Source organism: Cataglyphis hispanica, chromosome 17, assembly GCF_021464435.1.
Source record: "Cataglyphis hispanica isolate Lineage 1 chromosome 17, ULB_Chis1_1.0, whole genome shotgun sequence".
Classification (NCBI taxonomy): Eukaryota; Metazoa; Arthropoda; class Insecta; order Hymenoptera; family Formicidae; genus Cataglyphis; species Cataglyphis hispanica.
In genome coordinates, this window is record NC_065970.1 from 3,573,609 (window position 1) to 3,595,402 (window position 21,794).

The 21,794-nt window shown below is 33.0% G+C and overlaps 3 protein-coding genes across 7 annotated transcripts; 2 read left to right on the forward strand and 1 right to left on the reverse strand.

Annotated features, from left to right (window-relative positions):
* Positions 1 to 128: 128 nt before the first annotated feature.
* On the forward strand, positions 129 to 20,753 carry LOC126855861 (protogenin-like). Of its 4 annotated transcripts, none has more exons than XM_050603890.1 (22): positions 129 to 273; positions 1,190 to 1,305; positions 8,346 to 8,662; positions 11,459 to 12,317; positions 12,830 to 13,092; positions 13,185 to 13,335; positions 13,437 to 13,659; positions 13,753 to 13,979; positions 14,057 to 14,196; positions 14,288 to 14,447; positions 14,519 to 14,803; positions 14,910 to 15,077; positions 15,168 to 15,359; positions 15,429 to 15,613; positions 15,691 to 15,838; positions 15,922 to 16,020; positions 16,107 to 16,260; positions 16,365 to 16,498; positions 16,592 to 16,972; positions 17,077 to 17,354; positions 17,430 to 17,537; positions 17,621 to 20,753. In XM_050603890.1, exons 4-22 carry the CDS (start codon positions 12,251 to 12,253, stop codon positions 17,828 to 17,830), a joined length of 3,573 nt encoding a protein of 1,190 aa, XP_050459847.1. In that variant the 5' UTR covers positions 129 to 273; positions 1,190 to 1,305; positions 8,346 to 8,662; positions 11,459 to 12,250; the 3' UTR covers positions 17,831 to 20,753. The 4 variants fall into 4 exon arrangements, with proteins under 4 accessions (XP_050459847.1, XP_050459846.1, XP_050459849.1 ...); XM_050603889.1 differs by lacking the exon at positions 129 to 273 and adding an exon at positions 963 to 1,077; XM_050603892.1 differs by lacking the exon at positions 129 to 273 and adding an exon at positions 963 to 1,077 and having other exon boundaries at positions 17,469 to 17,537.
* Positions 2,101 to 5,731, forward strand: LOC126855881 (uricase). 2 transcript variants are annotated; one of them, XM_050603944.1, is made up of 6 exons: positions 2,101 to 2,387; positions 2,640 to 2,711; positions 3,127 to 3,542; positions 3,749 to 4,059; positions 4,222 to 4,575; positions 4,660 to 5,731. In XM_050603944.1, the coding sequence occupies exons 1-5, from the start codon at positions 2,335 to 2,337 to the stop codon at positions 4,390 to 4,392; spliced, it is 1,023 nt and encodes a 340-aa protein (XP_050459901.1). In that variant the 5' UTR covers positions 2,101 to 2,334; the 3' UTR covers positions 4,393 to 4,575; positions 4,660 to 5,731. The 2 variants fall into 2 exon arrangements, with proteins under 2 accessions (XP_050459901.1, XP_050459900.1); XM_050603943.1 differs by lacking the exon at positions 2,101 to 2,387 and having other exon boundaries at positions 2,431 to 2,711.
* LOC126855890 (uncharacterized) lies at positions 5,030 to 7,947 on the reverse strand. Its single transcript, XM_050603953.1, has 5 exons — positions 7,598 to 7,947; positions 7,194 to 7,249; positions 6,513 to 6,674; positions 6,132 to 6,229; positions 5,030 to 6,011 (listed from the first exon to the last, which is right to left on the reverse strand). The coding sequence occupies exons 1-5, from the start codon at positions 7,619 to 7,621 to the stop codon at positions 5,878 to 5,880; spliced, it is 474 nt and encodes a 157-aa protein (XP_050459910.1). The 5' UTR covers positions 7,622 to 7,947; the 3' UTR covers positions 5,030 to 5,877.
* Positions 20,754 to 21,794: the final 1,041 nt, after the last annotated feature.

Genomic DNA, 21,794 nt, shown 5'->3' on the forward strand with positions numbered 1-21,794 from the left:
AATAACGTTTGATTTTCGATTTATCGACAGAATAACTTCGCATCGATCCCGATCCTTCCCCCCTCGATGACTTCGTCGTAGTGAAGAGTGAAGCCTGTGAAGTACATCCCCACTACACCGTACGATCGTAGTAAAAGACACCCCACTACGTCTCATTGATGGAATGGGGCTTTTCCCTTTACGTCTCATTGATAGAGTGGGGCTGCTCCTACTATGTCTCATTGATGGAGTAGGGGTTCCCCCACCATGCCGCACTGATCGTAGTAAAGCTTGGTACGTCTTATTGAAATAATTATCACTCTAATCTCTAATTCTATTACTAAATTTGATTGATGATTAATAATCGCTATTCTATCGTTCCGATTTTAATATTAAATGAATAAGTATGCGAATCACTTGCTTAGATAAACGAACGTGATTTTGATATGTTTGATATATTTTAATAACAATGTTTTGGCCATACAATAATATTAAAAAGCTATCAAAATAAAAAAAACATATTTCGTATTAAACATACATCTTTCTCTATTTATATTGTTTGGAAAATGAAAAAATAAGTCTAGAATATAAAACGAATTAAAGTATCGAAATAGTATGGTTTTTAACGTTTTCATAAAAAAAAAATAATTAATATTTGCGCGTTGTAATACACGAATGATTGGAGCAAGCAAAAATCGTTTAAAAATTCATTTTGTAACGTGTTGAATATTTTATAATACGTTATATTTGATGTCAACAAGTTAACTGTTGTACGATGTGTTCGCTTTTTATGACGCTTTGTTTACAACCATGACTTTGTTATTCTCGCCGCGACGGCGACGTTCGAACAAGTGTCATCATTTCATTATTTCTCGAAACGTGATGTAATACAGTTTTCTTATAATACGTATTAATATTATATGTATATTTTGCACGGTTTACGCGTTATTAATATGTTATAATATAATATATATAAATAATATAACGTGTTTACAATAATGTGTTTCGATTTTCGGGCAGCTCATTGCATTTTAATTAACCGATTCGTTTAAAATTCATTTTTTAAATTAATTTGTGATACATCGCGTATATATAATGGTTCGTAGCTTTGTTATAAATAATAATAATACCTTTCTTGGCTATTCTTTAATGGCAATGTTGTAAAATACACGTTACGTATGACTAATGTTGTGCTGATTATTGTTTCTAGCACGTGCAGACGTAAATAATTATACATTTTCGCGAGTGAGTGTTGTGTTAATGCTGTGAAGAACAAGAGAGGAGGAGAAAATTCCCGAGAAAGTATCAGACAGAGCAACATTAGGAGTGAGTACAATTTATAATTTATTTAATTTCTTATTTATATTTTTTATTTAATTTACAGTTTATATTACCTGTCAAAAATTAATTGTGTTTATTTCCGCAAGAATAATCTATGCCGAATACACTCAAATTAAACCTGTAAGCTTTCGGCATTTTTGTATTTAAAAAAATAACACGCGCGTGAAAAAAAATGATTGATTAAATGTAAAAATATATTTAGACTTATAGAAATAACTGAATATACATCATAAGTGCTTTTCTTGCGTAACTTTTCTACGTCGTAGTATCGTAAAATGCGCGTCAAGTATGATTAATATCTAATCTTATGCAAAATGCTGATTATTGTATTCTAATTTGCGTAATATAAATAATTATACTTGCGCGAGCGAGTGTGTGCTAGTATTATGAAGGAACAAGAGAGAAGGAGGCTCCCGAGAGGGAGTACAATTTATAATTTATTTAACTTCTTATTTGTGTGTATACGCGCTTACGTTACTCTCGCAATATATAATCGCGTTTAGTTTCGCGATATAATTTATTCCGCGTGTGCGTAAAATAAAGAGTATTTACCGATTAACGAAAAAGAATTTTAGCAACCGCGTTTTCATGGCAAATAAAGTATAAATAATGTATGAATATTACATAAATACATAAATAATGTATAAATAAAATATATATAAATAATATAATATATAAATTTTATCAATTGATATTAATAAAAAAACAGTATTATTAATAAATATTAATATAAATATCTTTTGAAAGTTGTGCATGTTGACAGTTTATTATTTATTTATGATGCGTCTATCGATTTGACGTCAATTTCGGGGAATCGTAGAGGTTGCACGATATTTCTCAATATCGATATATATTTTTCAACGCGATTTTCCAAGTAATTATAACAAATATGATCAATACTTCTCGGAATAAAGCACGAAACGATCGAACGATTATCTATACAACAAAATCACGGGTCTTTTTTTAAATTTTTATTATCTTGGTGTCCCGTCGAATTGCCGATTATTATTGACGATGTGTGCTGGCATTGCAAGATTACAAGATCACGGGTCAATTCTAATCTGTCTGTAAGTGAAAAAAAAAATGCAAAGCGCGTTCTATATAAGATAGGATTTTGCCCAGCAAAATGTTTCGACAGTGAAATCGAAGGACGGAAAATTGCAGCGGGCTGTGATTTTTTGCTGCTTTTCTCTTATACACGCTAATAACATATAGCATAGTACACGAGTTAGTTTTTATCCAAAAGCGTGTACAAGAATGTTTCCGCTCAAAGGAACACTTTCTCGTATGCAGAATAACAATGAGTATTCCCTTAATAGTTCGATAAGAGAATCATCGAGTTCCGCAAGAGACGTGCAACCGAATCTCACCGTTTATCAGAATGAAAAAAGGTATTGTCTCTTTTCTTTAAATATTGAATAAATAAATAAATTGAATATTTATAATTAATGCATAAATATATATATATATATATATATATATATATATATATATATATAGATAAGCGCAAATGATGAATTTAATGTGAAAAAATTAATTTGGGAAAAACAGAGAATTTAAATAATAAAAAAAATGCAATTCAATTAAAATTTCAAAAATGTTTTTTTTTTTTTAGTAGATAAATACGAATACGAATTAGGTAATTACATGATTTATTATACGTGCATCGAGATAATGTATCGCATTATGGAATGATAAAAAACTTTAGTGTCAAAAAAGATAAATTAGAAAGAGAGAAGAGGGAAAAATTTAAATTAATAAAATTTAAATAAAATTAAAAATAAATAAATCTAAATTTGTGTTTAGGGACGAGTATGAATTAGGCGCTTATGGTTACGGTAAGAATAACGTCAAGTTGTTGTATGTGCGCCGGGACAATGCGTTACATCATGAAATTCGCGAATACGAAGTGGACACGCACTTGCGTCTGATCTCCCAGAAGGATTACATGGAGGGTGACAATCACGATATCATCGCGACTGACAGCCAGAAGAACACGGTTTATCTTATGGCGAAGAAGCACGGCATTCGATCGCCCGAAGAATTCGCTCTTCTCCTTTGCTCTCACTTTCTCTATACGTACGAGCAGATAGCGGAAGTCAGTATCAATGTCGAGGAATATCCGTGGAATAGACATTACGTTGATAAAGTACCTCACAATCACGCCTTTGTCATGAGCCCCACCGCGACGCGATATTGCCAAGTCAGCCAGCTCAGAAATGGTATGAATTATTGGAAAAAAAAGAAACGCATGCTTATGTCGAATTCTTGTGTCATTTAGTTTATATTCCGATAAAATTGGTTTGAGAAATTAAAGTGAGGAGAAAAAACTCGATAATCACGGCGCAGAACTAAAGTATTGGAAAATTAAGAATTTTAATTAAGAAATTAATTCGTTGATTAAATTTCGCGATTAACACGATCCTAGAATCTCCACGAATTCGCGGTGGATTGAAGGGACTGCGACTATTGAAGACTACACAGAGCTCGTTCACGGATTTCATTCAGGACGACTATAGAACGTTACCAGACATGAACGATCGTATTTTCAGTACTGTCGTAACGACTACCTGGGACTTCTCCACCGCTACCGGTGTGGATTTCGATAAGGTGTGGTACACGGTGAGGGATTGTATTATGGAGAATTTTGCAGGTCCCCCGGACACAGGAATTTACTCACCTAGTGTGCAAAATACGCTTTATCTCACGGAAAAATCTATACTTGACAAAGTCAAGCAAGTAAATATGATTATTTAATGTTTAAACAGTTTATCGTATTTTATCGTAACTTTTTTTGCAGTATCTAATATATATTTTATAATATTTTGAATATATCGAATTATCTTATGTTACTTTAATATATTTTTATGTATACTATGAGAATATATAAAATATTTACAGATTTATAGCATCGAGATGCAAATGCCGAACAAGCATTATTTCGATCTGGATCTCAGCAAATTCTCCAAACTCGTACAAGGGCAAAACAAAGAAGTTTACCTACCCATGGATAAGCCATCGGGTATTATTTACGCACGATTAAACAGAAAAAGTTTCTCTGCCAGATTATAAATACATGATATTAAGTTTGTTTTCTAAAACAAAGACGAATATTAAATATAATAATATTACATTTGAAAGTTAAAAGTGTTTACCACAGATTTCTATATGTTATACCTAGACTGCTAACAGCAATGTGACAGATGAAGCCAAGTCAGCTATTTACAATTGAGCAGAATATATAGATACATATATGTAAGTAGGATTAATATATAAAAATATACATATATAAATTAATAATAATAATATATAATAATATATATAAAATGTTTATTACAGATTGTATCATATTTACTGGAAGTTCAATTTTGTCTTTTTATCGCATTCAGGCTGTTAATCAATATTTATCTTTGAAAAAAAGCTGCAATATTTCATATAAAAGTTTTAATTTATAAATATATGTCATTATATGAGACATAGTAGTCTAGGTATAACATAGACATAAAAATATATTATAAAATATAATATATTTAATTAATATTAATTTTAATATTTATTATATTTAATTTACACATATAATATTATTTAATATATAATTTCTATGTCTATGGAGAATAATAATAGAAGTCTGTAGTATTTACAAAAAAATCTCTCGATAACATAGTGATATCGATCATGCAAAGGGCTAAGGAAACAAAAAACGCTTAAATTGCGAGAGAACATTTTTTTATTCAGAATGGAATTATTCGGGACGGGTTGTGAGAAATTTTAGGTTAAAATTTTTTAAATAAAAGTAAAAAAAAAAATTATCGCGCAAAATTGAATATGTTCCTGTTGGCTGTAGACCTGTACGATGCGCCTCCACCATGGTGGGAAACGGATTGCGTGAAATACGGGTAGGTCTCGTCACCGATTTTCGAGTAACCTTCAATTAATCGAAGCGGGATTTATCGACGCAGATTTAGTTACGTTCCCGTAAGATCACGATTAACGATGCTGATGGGAAGTCACGTAGTACGATTAACGGATCGTAAGTACATGACACAACTGGCGTCGAAGCTGCAGGAAGATTACGAGACGCGACAGAAGATTCGCATCGAACGAAGAAAATTGAAGGACGTTTCGATCGTACCGAAATTGCGCGAATTACCGCCTGGTTTATTGCAGAAAAAGATAATTCCGCGACCTCATCCGTGCACGCCGAAGTTTCACGCCAAGGCGGCTAAAAAGTGTAAACAACTTCCGGCACTCTTACTCGCGGATGATTTGCAGAAACCGTCAGAAACCCTAAGCGTGTAATAATTTACATTTATTTTTAACTCTTTCAACTGGCATGCAATCTGGTACAAATATGTAAAAATACAAAATAAAAACGCAGACGTTTTGAGATGTCTACGCTTCTAATAAATAATAGGTCATCAAAATATTTATACATATCGGATAAGCGTTTGAAAGCTAGATTTTAATTAACTAATCTAAATCTAAAGTTAAAGAAAGTTTATCGTGGCGTTCATTACTAATTTGAATGAATGGACGAGAATGTACTTGGCGACTATTCTAAGTCATCGCTTTTGCCAGTTGTCGTTGTTGCGATCTCCTCAGCAAATGAACCATGAATTGTTGGTTGACAGGAACTTGCAATAGTAATCCCTGGCCGTTACGATCGATCGAAGCTTGCGTGTCGTCCGATGCTGCGAAAAAAAAAGATGATATTGATTTACGCGAGTTTTTTTCTTTTTTTTTCACAATTATTTAAGTAAACTAATATGACAATTAACTTCTTCCGTGAAATATATATTATTCGAACTCACTTGGAGTGTCTGCGTCCAATAGTTGTTGAAGATCCGATATAATTGTCGAAGGATTAGGTAAATACTTGCTGTAATCCGACCATGCAAACGACGTATCGCTAGAAAATAGTTACTCAGATAAATCGTCGACCAGTCACGCTGGTATTAATTTTATTTACAAATAGAACTAAAAGATTAACAGCGAGAGATCGAAATGAATTCCATAAAAGGCGATGAAGTGATAAAAAACTTGAAATATTACTTTCCCGAATACGTCACACTAATAAGTTTTTATGAAGGTGAAGTGTTTATGAAGGTGAATTGACGTCTCGTTGGATGCAACCGCGAGGAGAAACGAGTTTAATATTTTTTCTATTTAATATTAATAGAATGCGAACATACTCATAGAGTCTGTCGAGGTCTCGTTTAACTGGGATTTTCGGCCATACTAACATAGAGTAAGGTATCGGGTAATAATGCACATGATAATGCTGTATATTCGACTTGGGTGGCGGCTTTTTTGCTTTCAGAGATTGGAAGAACTCTTGTAAAGCCTTCTTTGAACTAAAATATATAAGAGAACATATTACAAATATAATTGAGATTTAAAAGCAGGGATTTAAAAAAAATCTCGTATAGTCAAAATTAATGAAAATGAAGATTCTTTGATTTATTTCGATTTAATTTTTTTTTAAAATTAATAATAATAAATAATTAATAAAAATAAATAATATCTAATAAAAATAGATAATATCTAATAAAGATAAAGCATCAATAGATTTTGAATTATATATGATTGAAACTAAAAGTTCTTTTGAAAACTAAGTTTTAGAATTGATAAAAATTACTTTTCAAATAATTTTACATAAATATATAAATGTTTAAGATATAAATATAAAATATAATATAAATATAATATAATATAATATATAATATAATATATAATGTAATAATATAAATAAATTTAAGAGAAATTCACCTTGTAAAACTTTAATTAAGATTAATTGACATATTATTTAGATACATTTATTCCTTTCGAAGGCTTTAATAATCTTGCAGGAAGAAAATACAAAAGTCACTCACTATTCAAAAAAAAATTCCTCCGAAGGTCCAGCCAGTAGCATCACGAGCAACACCAACTGCAAATCACCATAACTATTAATTTTTATATTTCTTTCCGTTTTATCTACATTCTGTACTCGATCGCGCATATGTAGCAACTGTCAACAACAAACTCGTATCTCACACATAATATATGTCGATTAAAATTATATTTCGTTCGCCGAATTTTGTTCGTGTTGTACTAACGAGGATTACGTATCTATATCAACTTGTAAATCATAATCGAATGGAATCGAATATTAATATAATTTCGGCGAGATATCTTGCTTCGTTGACTCGTCGTAAAATCCAAATTTCCGAGATGTTAACTCGACGATAGAATTTTTTAAATCCGTTATCAAGGTATCTACTCGCTGGACATTTACTTGCAATATCAACCACGCCTTCATATCGTCGCACACTCGGTCGGGGATGTTCGTCTGCTGTGCGATACGTATACGACAAACTGAGAATTTCAATGAAACTGGATCGCTTTATAGCCACGCTCTTTCTCCTCGCGCTCTCATGCTTTTCATTTTTTTCCTCAGACGTTTGTTTATCAGGCACCAGGTAGTTAAAATGTGCTTTGTCTTTAAAGATGCATCGTTTTATTGTCATAATCGTTTCCTCGCCAATGACTCTAATCTGCGTATTATTACATGCATTTGAGAAACAATACATTAAATAGACATAAAAGATTCTCAGTTCGAAGTTCATTGATGGAGAAAATAGGAAGTAAAATGTAAAAAATATTTTTTTATTTCATCCTGTATTATTTCTCTCGGCATTTGCCTTATCTAACTCCCTCCTCTCTCCCCACCCCTTCATTCGATTATTCAAAATTGTCTTCGATTCACACGTCCAAATTATTTTTGCATTCAGCTATGAATTCTTTAATCAGTTTTCTCTCTTCGCGGCAAGACAGAGTTAAAAGATTTCAATGAAAGAAGAAAGAAATAAAAAAATATTTGCATATAATAGAGCAATAAATGCACCATTTTACCTCTACTTTCAAAGGAATCACAACGAGAGAAAAAAAATATATTTTACGACTATTTAACCTTTCTAATGCATTGAGAACCCTTTGTCTCTTGTTTAACACAATGCTTCATGAATGTGTATAATGTGTTACAGGTAACGCTCTAATAGCATATGTGAAACCTATAAAAGCATTTCAAGAACTCCATGAATAATATATTCCTCGTAATATCGGCAAAATGCGATTTTGCTTTTCTCTAGACGCACGTCGATGAGAATAAAATGAGAAATGAGATTCGCTGATAACTCGACTAACTGGAAATCGACTTACTCGCGCACAGGATGTTCCACATGCGATTCTAATATCAGGACTACAATTATACCTCGCAGGCACCTTTCACATTTGTGCATAAAACGGAAGATGAAGAAAGGTGAAACTAACATTATCAGATGATTAGGCCTCGATGCAACAGGTTGGTGATCGCTTCTCGATTGATTCCTTTAAATTTCTTATCTATTTCAGAGCGCGGAAATCGAATTTCGTTAAAAAAAAAACAGGATATGACCATATATCGCACAAATAAAAAAAATGTAGTCATCTTCTTCTTCGAACAATCGAATATTCTTTATCGTATGAACTTTGTCTAAAGATGTAAATAGAAAAAAAAACAAGCCTCGTCTTTTTTCAAATTTTTTTTTTATTTTTTTTTTAGATATTTAATATCTTTGTATTTTGATTATTGCAAATTGATTTTTTATTATTTTTTAGATTTGAATTGTTATTTTAAATGTAGTTCGCATTCCAATTGGCTATAGGTATAGCTATAGTTATGCAATTAATATTTTTAATTAACAAAAATTTTTGTTATATATCTAATTGAAAATTATTTAAATCGTGTCGAGTTTAATGTAATTTGTCACTTATTAATCCATTAAAAATACTTTCGAAAAAAAATTAATTAAAAATATAAGAACTTTAGTTTTTTAAATTATCTTAAAAAAAATATAAAGGAAAATAACATTTTATTTAAAAAAATAATGAAAAAAAAATTATTTTTTTTAATAATTAGAAAAAAAAAACAGTTTTTGTACATCTCTAACTTTGTCCATATAGTTTGTCCATATCTCGCTCTCACTTTCACATATAATCTTAATTTATTCATGGATTAAGAATCAACAATATGAATCATTTGCATAATTCTATAAAAGCGCCGCGAAAAGATTCGCGTCGTCAACGAGATAACGATCTACGCCGAATCAATCGATAGATATTTCGAGCCCTGTTCGAAGGACGCGATTAATTTTAAAGAGCTGACAACAGATATGACAAATTGTGCTAATTTGTTTCGCCAAGACGTCAAAGACATCACCGTTGTCCTACTAGCATGATAATCTCTGAACCGGACAAACGCAAGGAAAGACTTTCGCGAACGCGGCCCCGTCTTTTCTTCCTCTTTTACGCATGCGATGACGATGACGACGATGACGGAAATCAGCGGTTTCTATTTCGTGCTCGCCCAACGTGAAAGGCACGACGGGACAGATTGAATCGGACGAGGTGTCATTATGGGTGATCGCGAAATAACGGTGTTCCTTCAACGAGGACGACGCGAACAATAGTTATTTATCTAGAGATGTAATTATTGTCATTTTATCTCGCCATATGAAATCGAACCTGTTCCAGATCGGAAGATTTTTCTTTTGTTTGCATGAACAATGACCAATATCACCTTTTGTGAAAGAGAAATTTAAATTTTCTTTGCAGCCCTCCGCTGAGAAAAGGAGAAGTTGAAAGAAGTTCAATGGTTGTGAAAGGGAAAAGAAAAACGATGATTTCAAATGAATCAATGAAGGTTTCCTTAATGAAGGTTCGCCTAATTTTTTTTACGACTCACATATCTTCTCCCCGTCGTCGCGACTGATGGGGAGCAACCCCTCCAGCATCAGGGAGGAAACTTTCCCTATAAGTGAAAGTAATGTTAAGGTCATGGGCACAGTCGGAAAATTGTCGAGTAAACCGGTTTTCTCGCGAGTATCACCGAGTCTTTGATCGATTCGTTGTCGTCGTCATTCTCATCGATATGTATGTACGACATATAGCACTTTTATGCCGTGCTTCTTTTTGTGGAAACAAAATGACTGCAAGATATATACATAAAACACGATTGCGCGATTTCTCTCGCACGCGATTGCTATCATAGAGAAATAAGTATGATTGGCAGCAGAGACGGGGAAAAAAAACCGGAATGCAGCTCTTGTATATATAAGGAATAATTCTATCATTGTATTGATATTCAAATTGAATTTATATATAAGTCGACAAAATTTCCATCTAACAAAGTGATCAATTTTAGTCAAAACAAAATCTCTTTTTTAGCAATATTTTTTTCCAACAGGATTTTTCACTTTAGTAAAGAAATATAGAAAATATATTAAACTCTTTAGTCTGTTATACTCATTGAACAGACAATATTTTAAAAAATGCATTTTTATAAATTTTTAAAAATATTTTAAAAAATATTAAAATAATTAAAATAATTAAGTTTTAATCATTAAAAAAATGTTTATATGAACATCCAATGCACAGACAATATTTTGTAAACATATTTTTAATATTTATTATTCAATAATTATATATTGTGCAATTAATTGTTTGCAAATTCAATAAAAATGTTTTTAAAAACATTTTCAAAAATATTGTCCTGCTCATTGGGTAACAATATCAAAAAAATAAAAGAAAAATTTAAAAATAATAAAAAATATAAAAGAAATATTTTTTGTATTTGAAAAATAGCATGCGCAAACACATACATAAAATCAATTTTTTTTTTATATTAACTTTTTTTGATCTAATATAAATACTCTGAAAATGAAATTAATGTAAATTTTTTCTTTTTGAATTATCCTTGCTCGATAAAAGAGATTTCACAAGCCTGCGTGGATAAATATTCCTGATTATGGTCACAGAAAGAATGACATTATCGATTTGGTATAATATAATTATTTTTAACAACGCGCGCGCGCTATTAATTTTACAATTTACAGCGTTATCTTCAAGTTTGACAGATATGCTTATACGACATATACATTTATGATTGATTTTACAATGATATATAATTCTGCGACGATTTTACTGAATGGTAATCGTTCGTTCGTCAACTGAATTTCTCATTCCGCGATTTCCTTTTTTACAGAATAAATGCACCTTGCGAATCTTACGAGCCGCGCCAATGACAACTAATATATCCTCTTGTTCTGTCAAAATATAGGTGTCCTAAAACATCTGTCATCTGAGATCTCTTCGACAAGATTCGGCTTCGCCGATCAGTATCTCGGCGCCTATCTTTCCCTCGGAAGGCGCGGTCGCCGGTGTTCGAATCTCCCTCTCGCGTTGCTAGGAGGCGGTAAAGAACGAGGACGCCCGAGGGACGGCAAGATGGCAAGCAGGAACGAAGGAGTCGCGTGCTGAAAAGGGACGAGGACGCACCGCAACGCAAACGAGAGGACTTTGGAGACAGGCCTCCCCCCGTAAGCGGTGATCAACGGTGTTGTGTCTGGGTGTCATCGAATCGCACGAGTGTCACGGGATTTTCGTTCGCTTCCGCATCGCAGTTTCCGATCCTCTTCTACGCGTCCGTCGGCTTTTCGGGATCGGATAAAGCGCGCCGCCGCTGCCGCGCCGGTCGAGACGATGTGAGCGTATATACACACGCGAAGTGAAAAAGAGCGCGAGGGGTGGGGAGGGGTAGGTTCTTCGGTTATCAGAGAGAGGGGGAGGGGGAGAAGGGCGCTCCAGCTCGGCGAACGGAACGGCCGGCGGCAGCGGATGCTCCATCCTTTCTCGGCTCCGACGAGGCCGGCCCGATCGACGTCAAACATGCGGCGACGAATTTTGCCCGCGAGCAGCTCGACGACGACGACGACGAGGAAGTCGAAGAAAACGAATCGACGACGGCGCGCCTCGGCCGCCGCGCTCCTCTGCCAGTGAAACAACTATATACATACAAACGAGAGCGCAAACACATACACACATACGTGTCGTTGCCGATGAGCGCGGATATATGGCGGCGCGAGTTCTCTTGCTGAGCGTCTTGATTACGGAAGTGCTGAAGCCAGCTTGTGCCGCAGGTGCGTGTCGGCCGCTCTATCTGTATGTTTACGCTTTTCCCTCTGGCACCGATCTTCGTGTCGGTAGTACGCTTTTCCGGCAGGGAATATAGATTATCGCGGATCGAACGACGATGTACTGGTTGTATGCGCACATTGTCCAAACATCGTCGACGTTCTCGAGAGCTCGCCGTTTTGTACATGAATTGCTGTAAATTCATTCCTTCATCGATGACATTCGCCATATGTCATGGAAAAGCAATTTGCAAAAGCAATTTATGATATCGTTTTTTTAATATAAAAATTTTATATGATTTGTTTCTTAAATTAAAATTGAAATGTCCAAAGTAAATATATTCTCTAATGTAATGAGAGAGTAGCGAATAGATCTATTTTGGACTAAACATCAGTTAAAGTGTTTTGTGCGATAGCAAATTTTTAAAGAGAAAACTGCAATCTGATAGTGCGTATTTGTTTATTCATCAGATGCTTCTTCTTCAACTATTGTTATTTTCAAACTGTTTGTTTGACAGGTGTTAAGGGTATTGGAGGAAACATCAGTGATAGGAACGTGTCTAAACCAGATAGTTCTGATGTTGGTTTAACTAATGAGTCTGGATTAACACTGGAAATTCAACCTAGTGGCCATGTGATACTAGGAAAAAAGGGAATCACGCTTAGTTGTATAGCTGGGTCAAACGAGACTATATTTTGGTTGCACAATGGAATACCAGCACCTCCATGTGGTCTTACTCGCTGTGTTCTTCTTTCCAATGGCTCTCTTCACTTTTACAAGGTACAAGCCAGTATATACATTGATAGATTTATTATTGTTGGATTATGATGTATATAAAAAATTAAATTATACATTGACTATTATATTTATAGAAACAAAATTTTCAAATGCAAAAGTTCAAAGAAAAGGAAAGGAATAGTATTGTTAATGCTAAGAACCACAATAAGGATGAATATCGTTGTGTAACACTTACCAGGTTTGGAGGTTTAAAACGGTCAGCTCCTACATTTATTCAAATAGCAGGTGAATATAATATATATGAATGTTATATATATGAATGTATTAAATTTCTTTTAAGAAATCTAGAATATTATAATTACTGTAACAAATATTATATGTTACAGAGTTTGCACATGCATTTAAAGAATCTCCAGAAAATATTACTGTTCAAGAAGGTGAAGTTGCAAGATTGTCTTGCTTGATAGACAGCGTTCCTTTCCCACCCAATATTACGTGGCAGCATAATGAAACATTGTTATCTTATCATAACGAATCAAAGTATTCTATGATACCACCAGGTGTTCTGTATATAAGTGCAACGAAACTATCAGATGCTGGCTCATACAAGTATATAATATAATTTTTAATTCAATTTTCTCTTTCTGTCCATTATATATTTCTATATTTTAAACTAAATAAATAAATATTGTTATATTCCAGATGCATAGTCACAAATGAATTTTTAAAGAAGACCAAAAAGAGCAGAGAAGCAAAACTAACAGTTATTTCAAGAGCAGATGGTAACAGATCGCATACTCCGTCATTCTTATTTCCACAGACTTCATACAATCATTGGCTACTCAATGGATCAAATCTTAATCTGGCATGTGCTGCATCTGGTTATCCATCACCACTTATAACATGGTCATTTATTCCTCGTTATATAGGTAAAGAATTAAAAAATTAAACTTGTACACATATTTAAATCTTAAACAAAATTTAATACATTTAATTTTGTTTTTAGATAATGTTACACAACCTCGTATCCTTTTTAATTCTACTAATGGCATTGCTATACTGTCATTAACAAATGTAAATGTTTCCAATGCTGGTATCTACTTGTGTTCTTCAAAAAATATGATCACCAATGATTTAGAAATACAGGTGGATTAACTTGATGAAGTATATAGATGTTCAATGAATTATACATATATAAACATATTGCCAAATATATTTTTTGTCTAAATCGTTACAGAATATAACTGTAGACATATTGGTACCACCATCATTTATAAAAACGCCGACGAACCAAATCTGTCCAAATGGAAGAACAGCGAGATTTGAGTGTCAGGCACAGGGATCACCCTTACCTCAAATTTATTGGCTGAAAGACGCAATGAATATTACTAGCAATGGTAAAATAATTATAAAGACGAAACAAATTATTGAATTTAGTCTTATAATTACTTATTCTGTATGTTGATAGGTCGCAGAACGACTTATGATAAGGAAAACAATAAGATAGAATTAGCAATATCAGCGACAGTACCATCTGACTCTGGCATATACCAATGTGTAGCGGTGAATTCAGCGGGTGAAATTTGGGCCGCTGGTCGGCTGCAAGTAAATACGTCGCGTAATAGTCCCGCCGCACCCACTTCTCTAAAATGTCACGCTGTTTCACCAGTTAGAATCTTAATCTCGTGGGAACCACCAAAGTCTCTACCATATACCAGTATTACAGCTTATACCGTCCATTATAGTTCTGTAGGTGAGTTCGATTATGATTAAAGATAAGTATAATATAGAGAGATTCAAAGAAATTCAGTTCAATTCCGCATATTTGTATATTTAATATGACATATTTTTTATAACAGAAGGTGGTAAGGAAGAAGTCTCTCCACCAGAACCAGGAAATTCTACATCTGTAGAAGTAACAAAGCTTCTTGAACCGTTTACAAATTACTCGTTCTATGTACGAGTGTGGAATAATTATGGTGCTAGCGATCAATCGGCTACCATTTTGTGTTCCACAGCTCCAAGTGGTAAATATTTCTCATTTATCTGTATTAATTTTATAATGTAATGTAATGTTCTCTCAATTAAATTTTGAAATAACGAATCTGTTTCTTCAGTTCCTAAAGCCGCACCAAAAATGAATGTGGATATAATCAGTAGTACAAAACTAAATGTATCATGGGAGCCTTTGAGTAAAAAGGAATCTCGCGGCATTGTAGTGGAATATAAACTACAGTGGAGACTTCATCAGCATCCATATTCCAGAATACTTTATCTACCTGCCACTATTGAGTACTACATACTTTTAGGTATACATCTAGGTCTTATTTTTTATGAAAGCGATGCACTGTATAATTGTATTTTTTTTATTGCTGTAGATCTGATACCCGGAGCACAATATGATCTTCGAGTATTGGCAAAAACAAAACAAGGCTGGCCAAATATTAGTGAAACACAATTGAAATGGATTACTGTGACCATGCCATCTCCTGAATCTAATCAATTTACTATAAGGAATATTGTGGATATTCAAGTATTAATTGTAAACGCTTCGATAATTAAGGTATATAAATATATATAGCTTAAAAAATATTTATAATTATTTAAATTGTTTCTTATAAACATTTCTTTTGATACTAGATGAAATGGAAAATTAATTTCAAGCAAAATGATCAAATTGAATCAAAATTTGATTCTTGGCAAATTTATTGTGAAAATCAAGATGGCGAAAAATTAGCTACTATTCTTTTGCCACAAAACATTACTGAATATCTGTTTACTGATCTTGGTAAAGATTTTACATTATATGACGTTCTTCTTTTTTGACAACATTACAGAATAAAAACTATGAAGCAATTTATTTTTATCTAGATATGAATATTTCTTATACCATGGGTTTGTGCATGGTGAGCTTGGGCGAAGCAACAGGTTGCTTGACAAAACATATAGAGACTGCACAATTCAATGCTAGTAAGTTTTTATCAAATTTTAACATAATATATTTTTAGTGAATAAAAATTAGACAAAAATTTATATGCAATAATCTTGTAATTTAGATACCATACAAATGGCTTTGGAGGCTATTCCTGTCTCACCTACGTCCATAAATGTAACATGGACATTGTCTGATGTTCATAGCATAGATTCATTTGAACTTTGTTATCATGCAGTGCATGCGCTAATTTCGGACAATTCGGAATGTTTTATTATGTGAGTATATGGCTTAATCTTCTTTTTAAAATGAATTATAATTTTAGCACTATAATTTCTAGCACAAAGGTGTTTTTTTTTTTTAAATCTAAAATATATTACAGAGATGATACAAAAGTAAACGTTGACAAACTGAAGCCTTTTACCTTATATCAGTTTAAAGTAAGAGCTATTAGACATGACACCAATCAAACTAGTCTCTATAGTGAATCTATAGAGTGTTACACAAATGAAGATGGTGAGAAATAAAATTATATTATTTTGTTACAATATATAGGTATTTTTATATTGGTTTTTTAAATATTATCTATTCTAAACAAATGTTATATAGTTCCTGGTAAAGTCGAAGAGGTACAGTGGTTCTTGGGTAACAATACGAAGGTACGAATCGCATGGAAGGAACCGAGCAATGTGAATGGTATCATACAAAATTATTTCGTCGCGTACACTATGGACTTGACGGCGACATGGGGCAACGTGACTGTACCCGGTAATAAAACATCAACGACTCTACCGAGTTTAGCTCCGGGCAAACGGTATTTTGTTATGGTACGAGCAGCGACGAAAGCCGGCTATGGGAAACCGTCGGACCCTATCATTATTATTACTGGAGGTAGTAGTGGTGGAAGTAGTGGTGGAGTGTCGAAAGTCCCCAACCCGTCCGGCAAGGAGGATAAGCCACCACAAAACCTCAAGCCTGATCAAAGTCTAGGTGAGTGAAAAAGTGGAGATTTTGATATAAAAATAATCAGATATAATGTTAATTTCATCGATACATTATATTCATCGAGACATATTATCATGATTAAAAAACAGGTGTGATTCTCGGAGTCAGCATAAGCATCGGATTTATCGCGATATGTCTATGCAGTATATATTGCCGGAGAAAGTTCGAGAATTCTCGCTTGTTGAGAAACGGTACTCAGCCTACGAATGGGCGTGTGCTGTCGCGAAACGGGAACAGATGTTGCGCGGAGCAATCCTCCACTTCCGTAAATCAACAAGCGAATGCTACCAGTGCCTCGAACGAAATTGAATTAGCAGTGCTATGCCCATCATCTCCGCTCGAAACGAATCCGCATTCCGATGCAAAGGTAATGAACACAAATTTGCTTAAGTTGAATTTATATATCTCAATCAAGAGATAATATACGATATGTGTTGTGTAGGGTGCACAATCTAATGGAGTTTTTGAAATTTGTGCAAAGGAACCCTTACTATCGCCATGGGAAGTAAATGGAGGCTCGAAAGATGTTCATATTATGGAAAACCCTCAGGTATTGCTGCGAGTTTTAACATCTTGTGGACAATGGAGGCGTGTTGTTCATTAATACTTTATCTGTAATTTTCATGATTACAGTACAAAAGAAGAGGCAGTTCCGCCTCGAATAATCAACAAGAAGAGGAGGAGGAACAAGATTTGGAAGGCACGCAGCTCACAATGGTCAATTGTACTTTAGGCAGTAGCACTAGCAGTTTAAATAACAATTCAGGATGTCCGGACGGAGAGACTTCATCATCGTCAAAAGCCCCGTGCGCATCTGTTCCGGCACTCGGACCAAACGGGTGAAAATACGTTAGGCGAAACACTTAGGTGTTCAATGCTTCGCACCGGTATCGAGGTATGCAGTAAGTAGGAATACCTATACTTCTGTTTCCTCCTCCCTTATGGTTGACACATCAATCGTTCCGAATCAATATTGCGAGAAAACAGAAAAAATGAATTTTTCCACGAAAGCGAAAGCAATGCAAAACTGTAACAACCTGTGCAAAGTTCGACGCGACTTGTGTTATGCAAGAAAGAGTATTGTCTGATACGCGATCAATGTAAAAATCCGCGTCCAATTTTAGGGCGTTAGTCGGGCGATGTATGGCTCGCGGACTGGCAGTCGCCAGATCCCGAGTTCGATCCCATATCCCTCTTAGGAGATTTTTCGAAAATTGAAATTTCTCAGCATATGAGTAAAAATGCACATAGGAACGTAACTATTCTAACCAGTTGATGGCCGTATGACAGATACACGTCGGAGCCAATTCAAATACAAAAACGCAAATCAAGGTATTAATCGCCGTTGTACAAATACATATGAACAAGATACATTTATTGTGCGCAAAGAATAAGGCAAATGTCTGCGTAAGCAATTTCCAATAAAAGTAACATGATTCTCAAATTCTTGCTTTGCATTGTTACGTTGCAATGCATTGATCGTGTAGACGATACTTGAAACGTTTACCGGATTCGTTTATATATATGTATACACAGATTGATTCAAAATACCTTTGGAGGATTAGTAGAGGATGTAACAAATTACATATTTTTAAAAATAATTAATGGATTTATGCGAAAATAATTACAAAATTAAACTAAAGCTAATTAATAAAAGGATTAATTGATAACATCTCTTGAAACTTTTATTTTAAGTAATATATGTGTTGTGTGAATAGAATAATATTTTTTAATCAATATAACATTTCTGCATAAGTCTTTAAAAAATGCTTAATTTGTTATTTTCTATCAATTGTCAATATTTGAATAATTCTGTGTGTATAAAATTAAATGAACATGTCAACATTAAGAGACGCGCAAACATAATAAATTGGAATAAAATAGTAAGTTTCCAAATGCCTCTGTACATAGGATAGAATAATTGTTAATTGTGAATATGTTCATAAAAAAATATCACACTTTGAATACTGGTATAATAGAAATATGAACGTGCATTCCTTCGCGTTTGGGAACATAAAATTGCTAAATATGCCGGGCAAAGCATGGCCTAAACTCAGTTGACGAATTTTCGTTCTGACAACAGTTTCGGATTGACGATCGCTTAAAATGGGAAAGCGCAGAGACACTGATCATTCCAAAATAAGTTTTCCATTGATAATATTTAATTGTAAACAAGAGGAAAAAATATTTAGTATTAAGAAAATAGGGAAAGGCTCTAACCAGATGCTACGCGTTTTTAGAAATGTTAAGAAAATTTTTTATTTTGTGTTTTTTTTCTTTTTCTTTCTTTTTATTTTAATATACCATATGTGTGTCATTAAGATGTCATTTCTATATAAAAAAAGCAAACATTGATTTCTTTAAGAAATCAGAATTAAATTTCTTTCACATTTGGAGTTAGTGTGCATAGCGAATGAAAAATAATTTTTGTCGAGTGTAGCTTCCTAAAATATTTAATGTAAGTTTATATTTTAGTTTAAAACGAAGTATTGATATGTCATACTTTAAATTAGAGAAGGATCCTATGAATGGGAAGAATATTTGGAAAGATAATTGTGCTCAGAATTATAATTCAAAATAATTCAAATTATAATAGCACATAAAATAGAGATCATCTCATTTTTCACTTACTTCATTTATTTCTATAAGAGATCTTAAAGACTGTATGTATTAATAGACGCGATATTTTTATAATTAACGGAGATTATTCCTCAGAATAATTTACGTAAGATTTTTACATATTTCTTGGGCTTCTTTCCGTTCATAAGATTAATATCGTTTTTAAAACGATTAGGTAATCGATATAATTAAACGTCAACATTCTGTTGTACAATATTTAGCGTGTTAACTGGTATAAAGCAGTTCTGTGTATTACACAAAAAAGCAAGAAGCAGCATTTTGAGACTAACATACAAGACACATATTCCAGACTGGTGCATGTTACCATGACAGAAAAACCCAACACAGTACCTGATAGAGAATAAGCTATATCTTTTAGAGTGAGACGTAGAAATGTCAATGTTATTACTGTACCTCCACTAATTGTTATTTATTGCATTTTACATTCAGTATATATACTTTAGATGAACACATTACACCCTGGATCATGCAATAATATAGTCACCATGAGCACAGTATGAAAACAAATAACGCTAGAATTAATTCGATCTGCACATATATTAAAAAAAAAAAGCTATATCATATCTTCATTCCATAGAATATTATATCGCATTTTCATAACAGAGTCTGTTATGAAGTCATTTATATATATATATATATATATATATATATATATATATATATATATATATATATCTCTATATAGGAATATATATATATGAAAAGTGTTCCGCGAAAATATAGTTTCATTTTTTACTTGAAAGAAAAGAAAAGATACCTTTGTTACTGCAGATACTTCATGTTTAATGGATATATTTAGTTAATAACTGTGCACCATGATTTACTTATTCTCCGTTTATTGGACCCCCGCAAATCATTACAATAGCTCTATATTTACAGATCACATACAGTTTTACAGGAATAGAAAGAATCGTTTTATTTACACACATGAATACATGGAACTTGTTATATGTATTATAAATATAATTATGAGAATCTCACAGATTGCATATATACATGATATTGAATTTATATAAATCTTAAATAGTTCTTGCGCAGTAACTTTATTTGTTGCAAATGCGCGCGTTTACACATTTTCAATGTGTCTGGCTTACGATTTTATTTAATTAATATGTTTTGCGTTTGTTGTCATATATATATATATATATATATATATATATATATATATATATATATATGTATGTATGTATGTATGTATGTATAATGTAATACGCTTGTTACATTTTATATTATTTCCATATTTGTTGAGGGTATATACATTCATGTGCTTTTTCATGTACTTTTTGTATTTGTTGATAGTATATTTTAAAAAATGGATCTTATAAAGCGTTGATGACAGCTGGTGTATAATGGTGAGAAAAAAATCAGGATCTAGCTAAATCTATTGTTCCTTAGTTGATTACATATTGTTAATATTACACACCGCACACACAGGTATATTCTCGTGGTATTACACTTTTATGTTTCAAATGATGTATATCTGCAGCTTACATTTGAAAGAATAATTTTTTGAGAATTACCAATATTATTACAAAAAGAAAGAAAAAAAGATTAGAAATTTGAGATATTTGAACATGCAAGAGATTTTTAACTTTAAGAAAGGTATGACGCGCGTTGAGTGAATACAAGCGGCAGAAAGTATGTAATAAATAATAATGCTTTTCGCGCTATTTTTTACTTCCTCTTGTGTGTTAGATATACGATTGGCAGAATTGAGTGAAAGAGAATGGGTTTACGCTTATCAAAACTGTCCTCATCTATCTTTTTACATTTAAATAGCGTAATATACTTTTATACATTTCTAGTTGTAACACACGTTACTTTGGTCATACATTTCTGCTATATTTCCTGATTTTATATCGCTATATTATATATTGCGTATCATGTAGAAAACACCGTGCAGAAAAGTAACCGCAACGCCAACAATAGCAATCAGTAATTTAATCCAAACACTCCGTACATACCATAGTGCTCTTGAAATAATTTCATGGATGTGATAAGTTTTAGATGTCGTAAACAATTGAGAGAGACTATAGAGTCGCCGTGCGGAGAGATAATCGCGTCAACTATGCAAAGTGTCTCGCGTAATGCGTTATAGGTCGTTTTCTTCGATAAGAATACAATCAGGTAACACTCTACGTGACACATTCTGCATATGTCTCATAAA

Excerpts from the sequence above, each read along its gene's own strand:
- LOC126855881 (XM_050603943.1), top strand. The coding sequence starts at position 2,578 with ATGTTTCCGCTCAAAGGAACACTTTCTCGTATGCAGAATAACAATGAG. Across the intron at positions 3,543-3,748 it reads AGTCAGCCAGCTCAGAAATG|AATCTCCACGAATTCGCGGT; the intron begins GTATGAATTATT and ends ACACGATCCTAG. Across the intron at positions 4,060-4,221 it reads TACTTGACAAAGTCAAGCAA|ATTTATAGCATCGAGATGCA; the intron begins GTAAATATGATT and ends AAATATTTACAG.
- LOC126855890 (XM_050603953.1), bottom strand. The coding sequence starts at position 7,621 with ATGAAGGCGTGGTTGATATTGCAA. Across the intron at positions 7,250-7,597 it reads AGGCGTGGTTGATATTGCAA|TTGGTGTTGCTCGTGATGCT; the intron begins GTAAATGTCCAG and ends GGTGATTTGCAG. Across the intron at positions 6,230-6,512 it reads GACCTCGACAGACTCTATGA|CGATACGTCGTTTGCATGGT; the intron begins GTATGTTCGCAT and ends ACTATTTTCTAG.
- LOC126855861 (XM_050603890.1), top strand. The coding sequence starts at position 12,251 with ATGGCGGCGCGAGTTCTCTTGCTGAGCGTCTTGATTACGGAAGTGCTG. Across the intron at positions 12,318-12,829 it reads GAAGCCAGCTTGTGCCGCAG|GTGTTAAGGGTATTGGAGGA; the intron begins GTGCGTGTCGGC and ends TTTGTTTGACAG. Across the intron at positions 16,261-16,364 it reads AATTCGGAATGTTTTATTAT|AGATGATACAAAAGTAAACG; the intron begins GTGAGTATATGG and ends AATATATTACAG.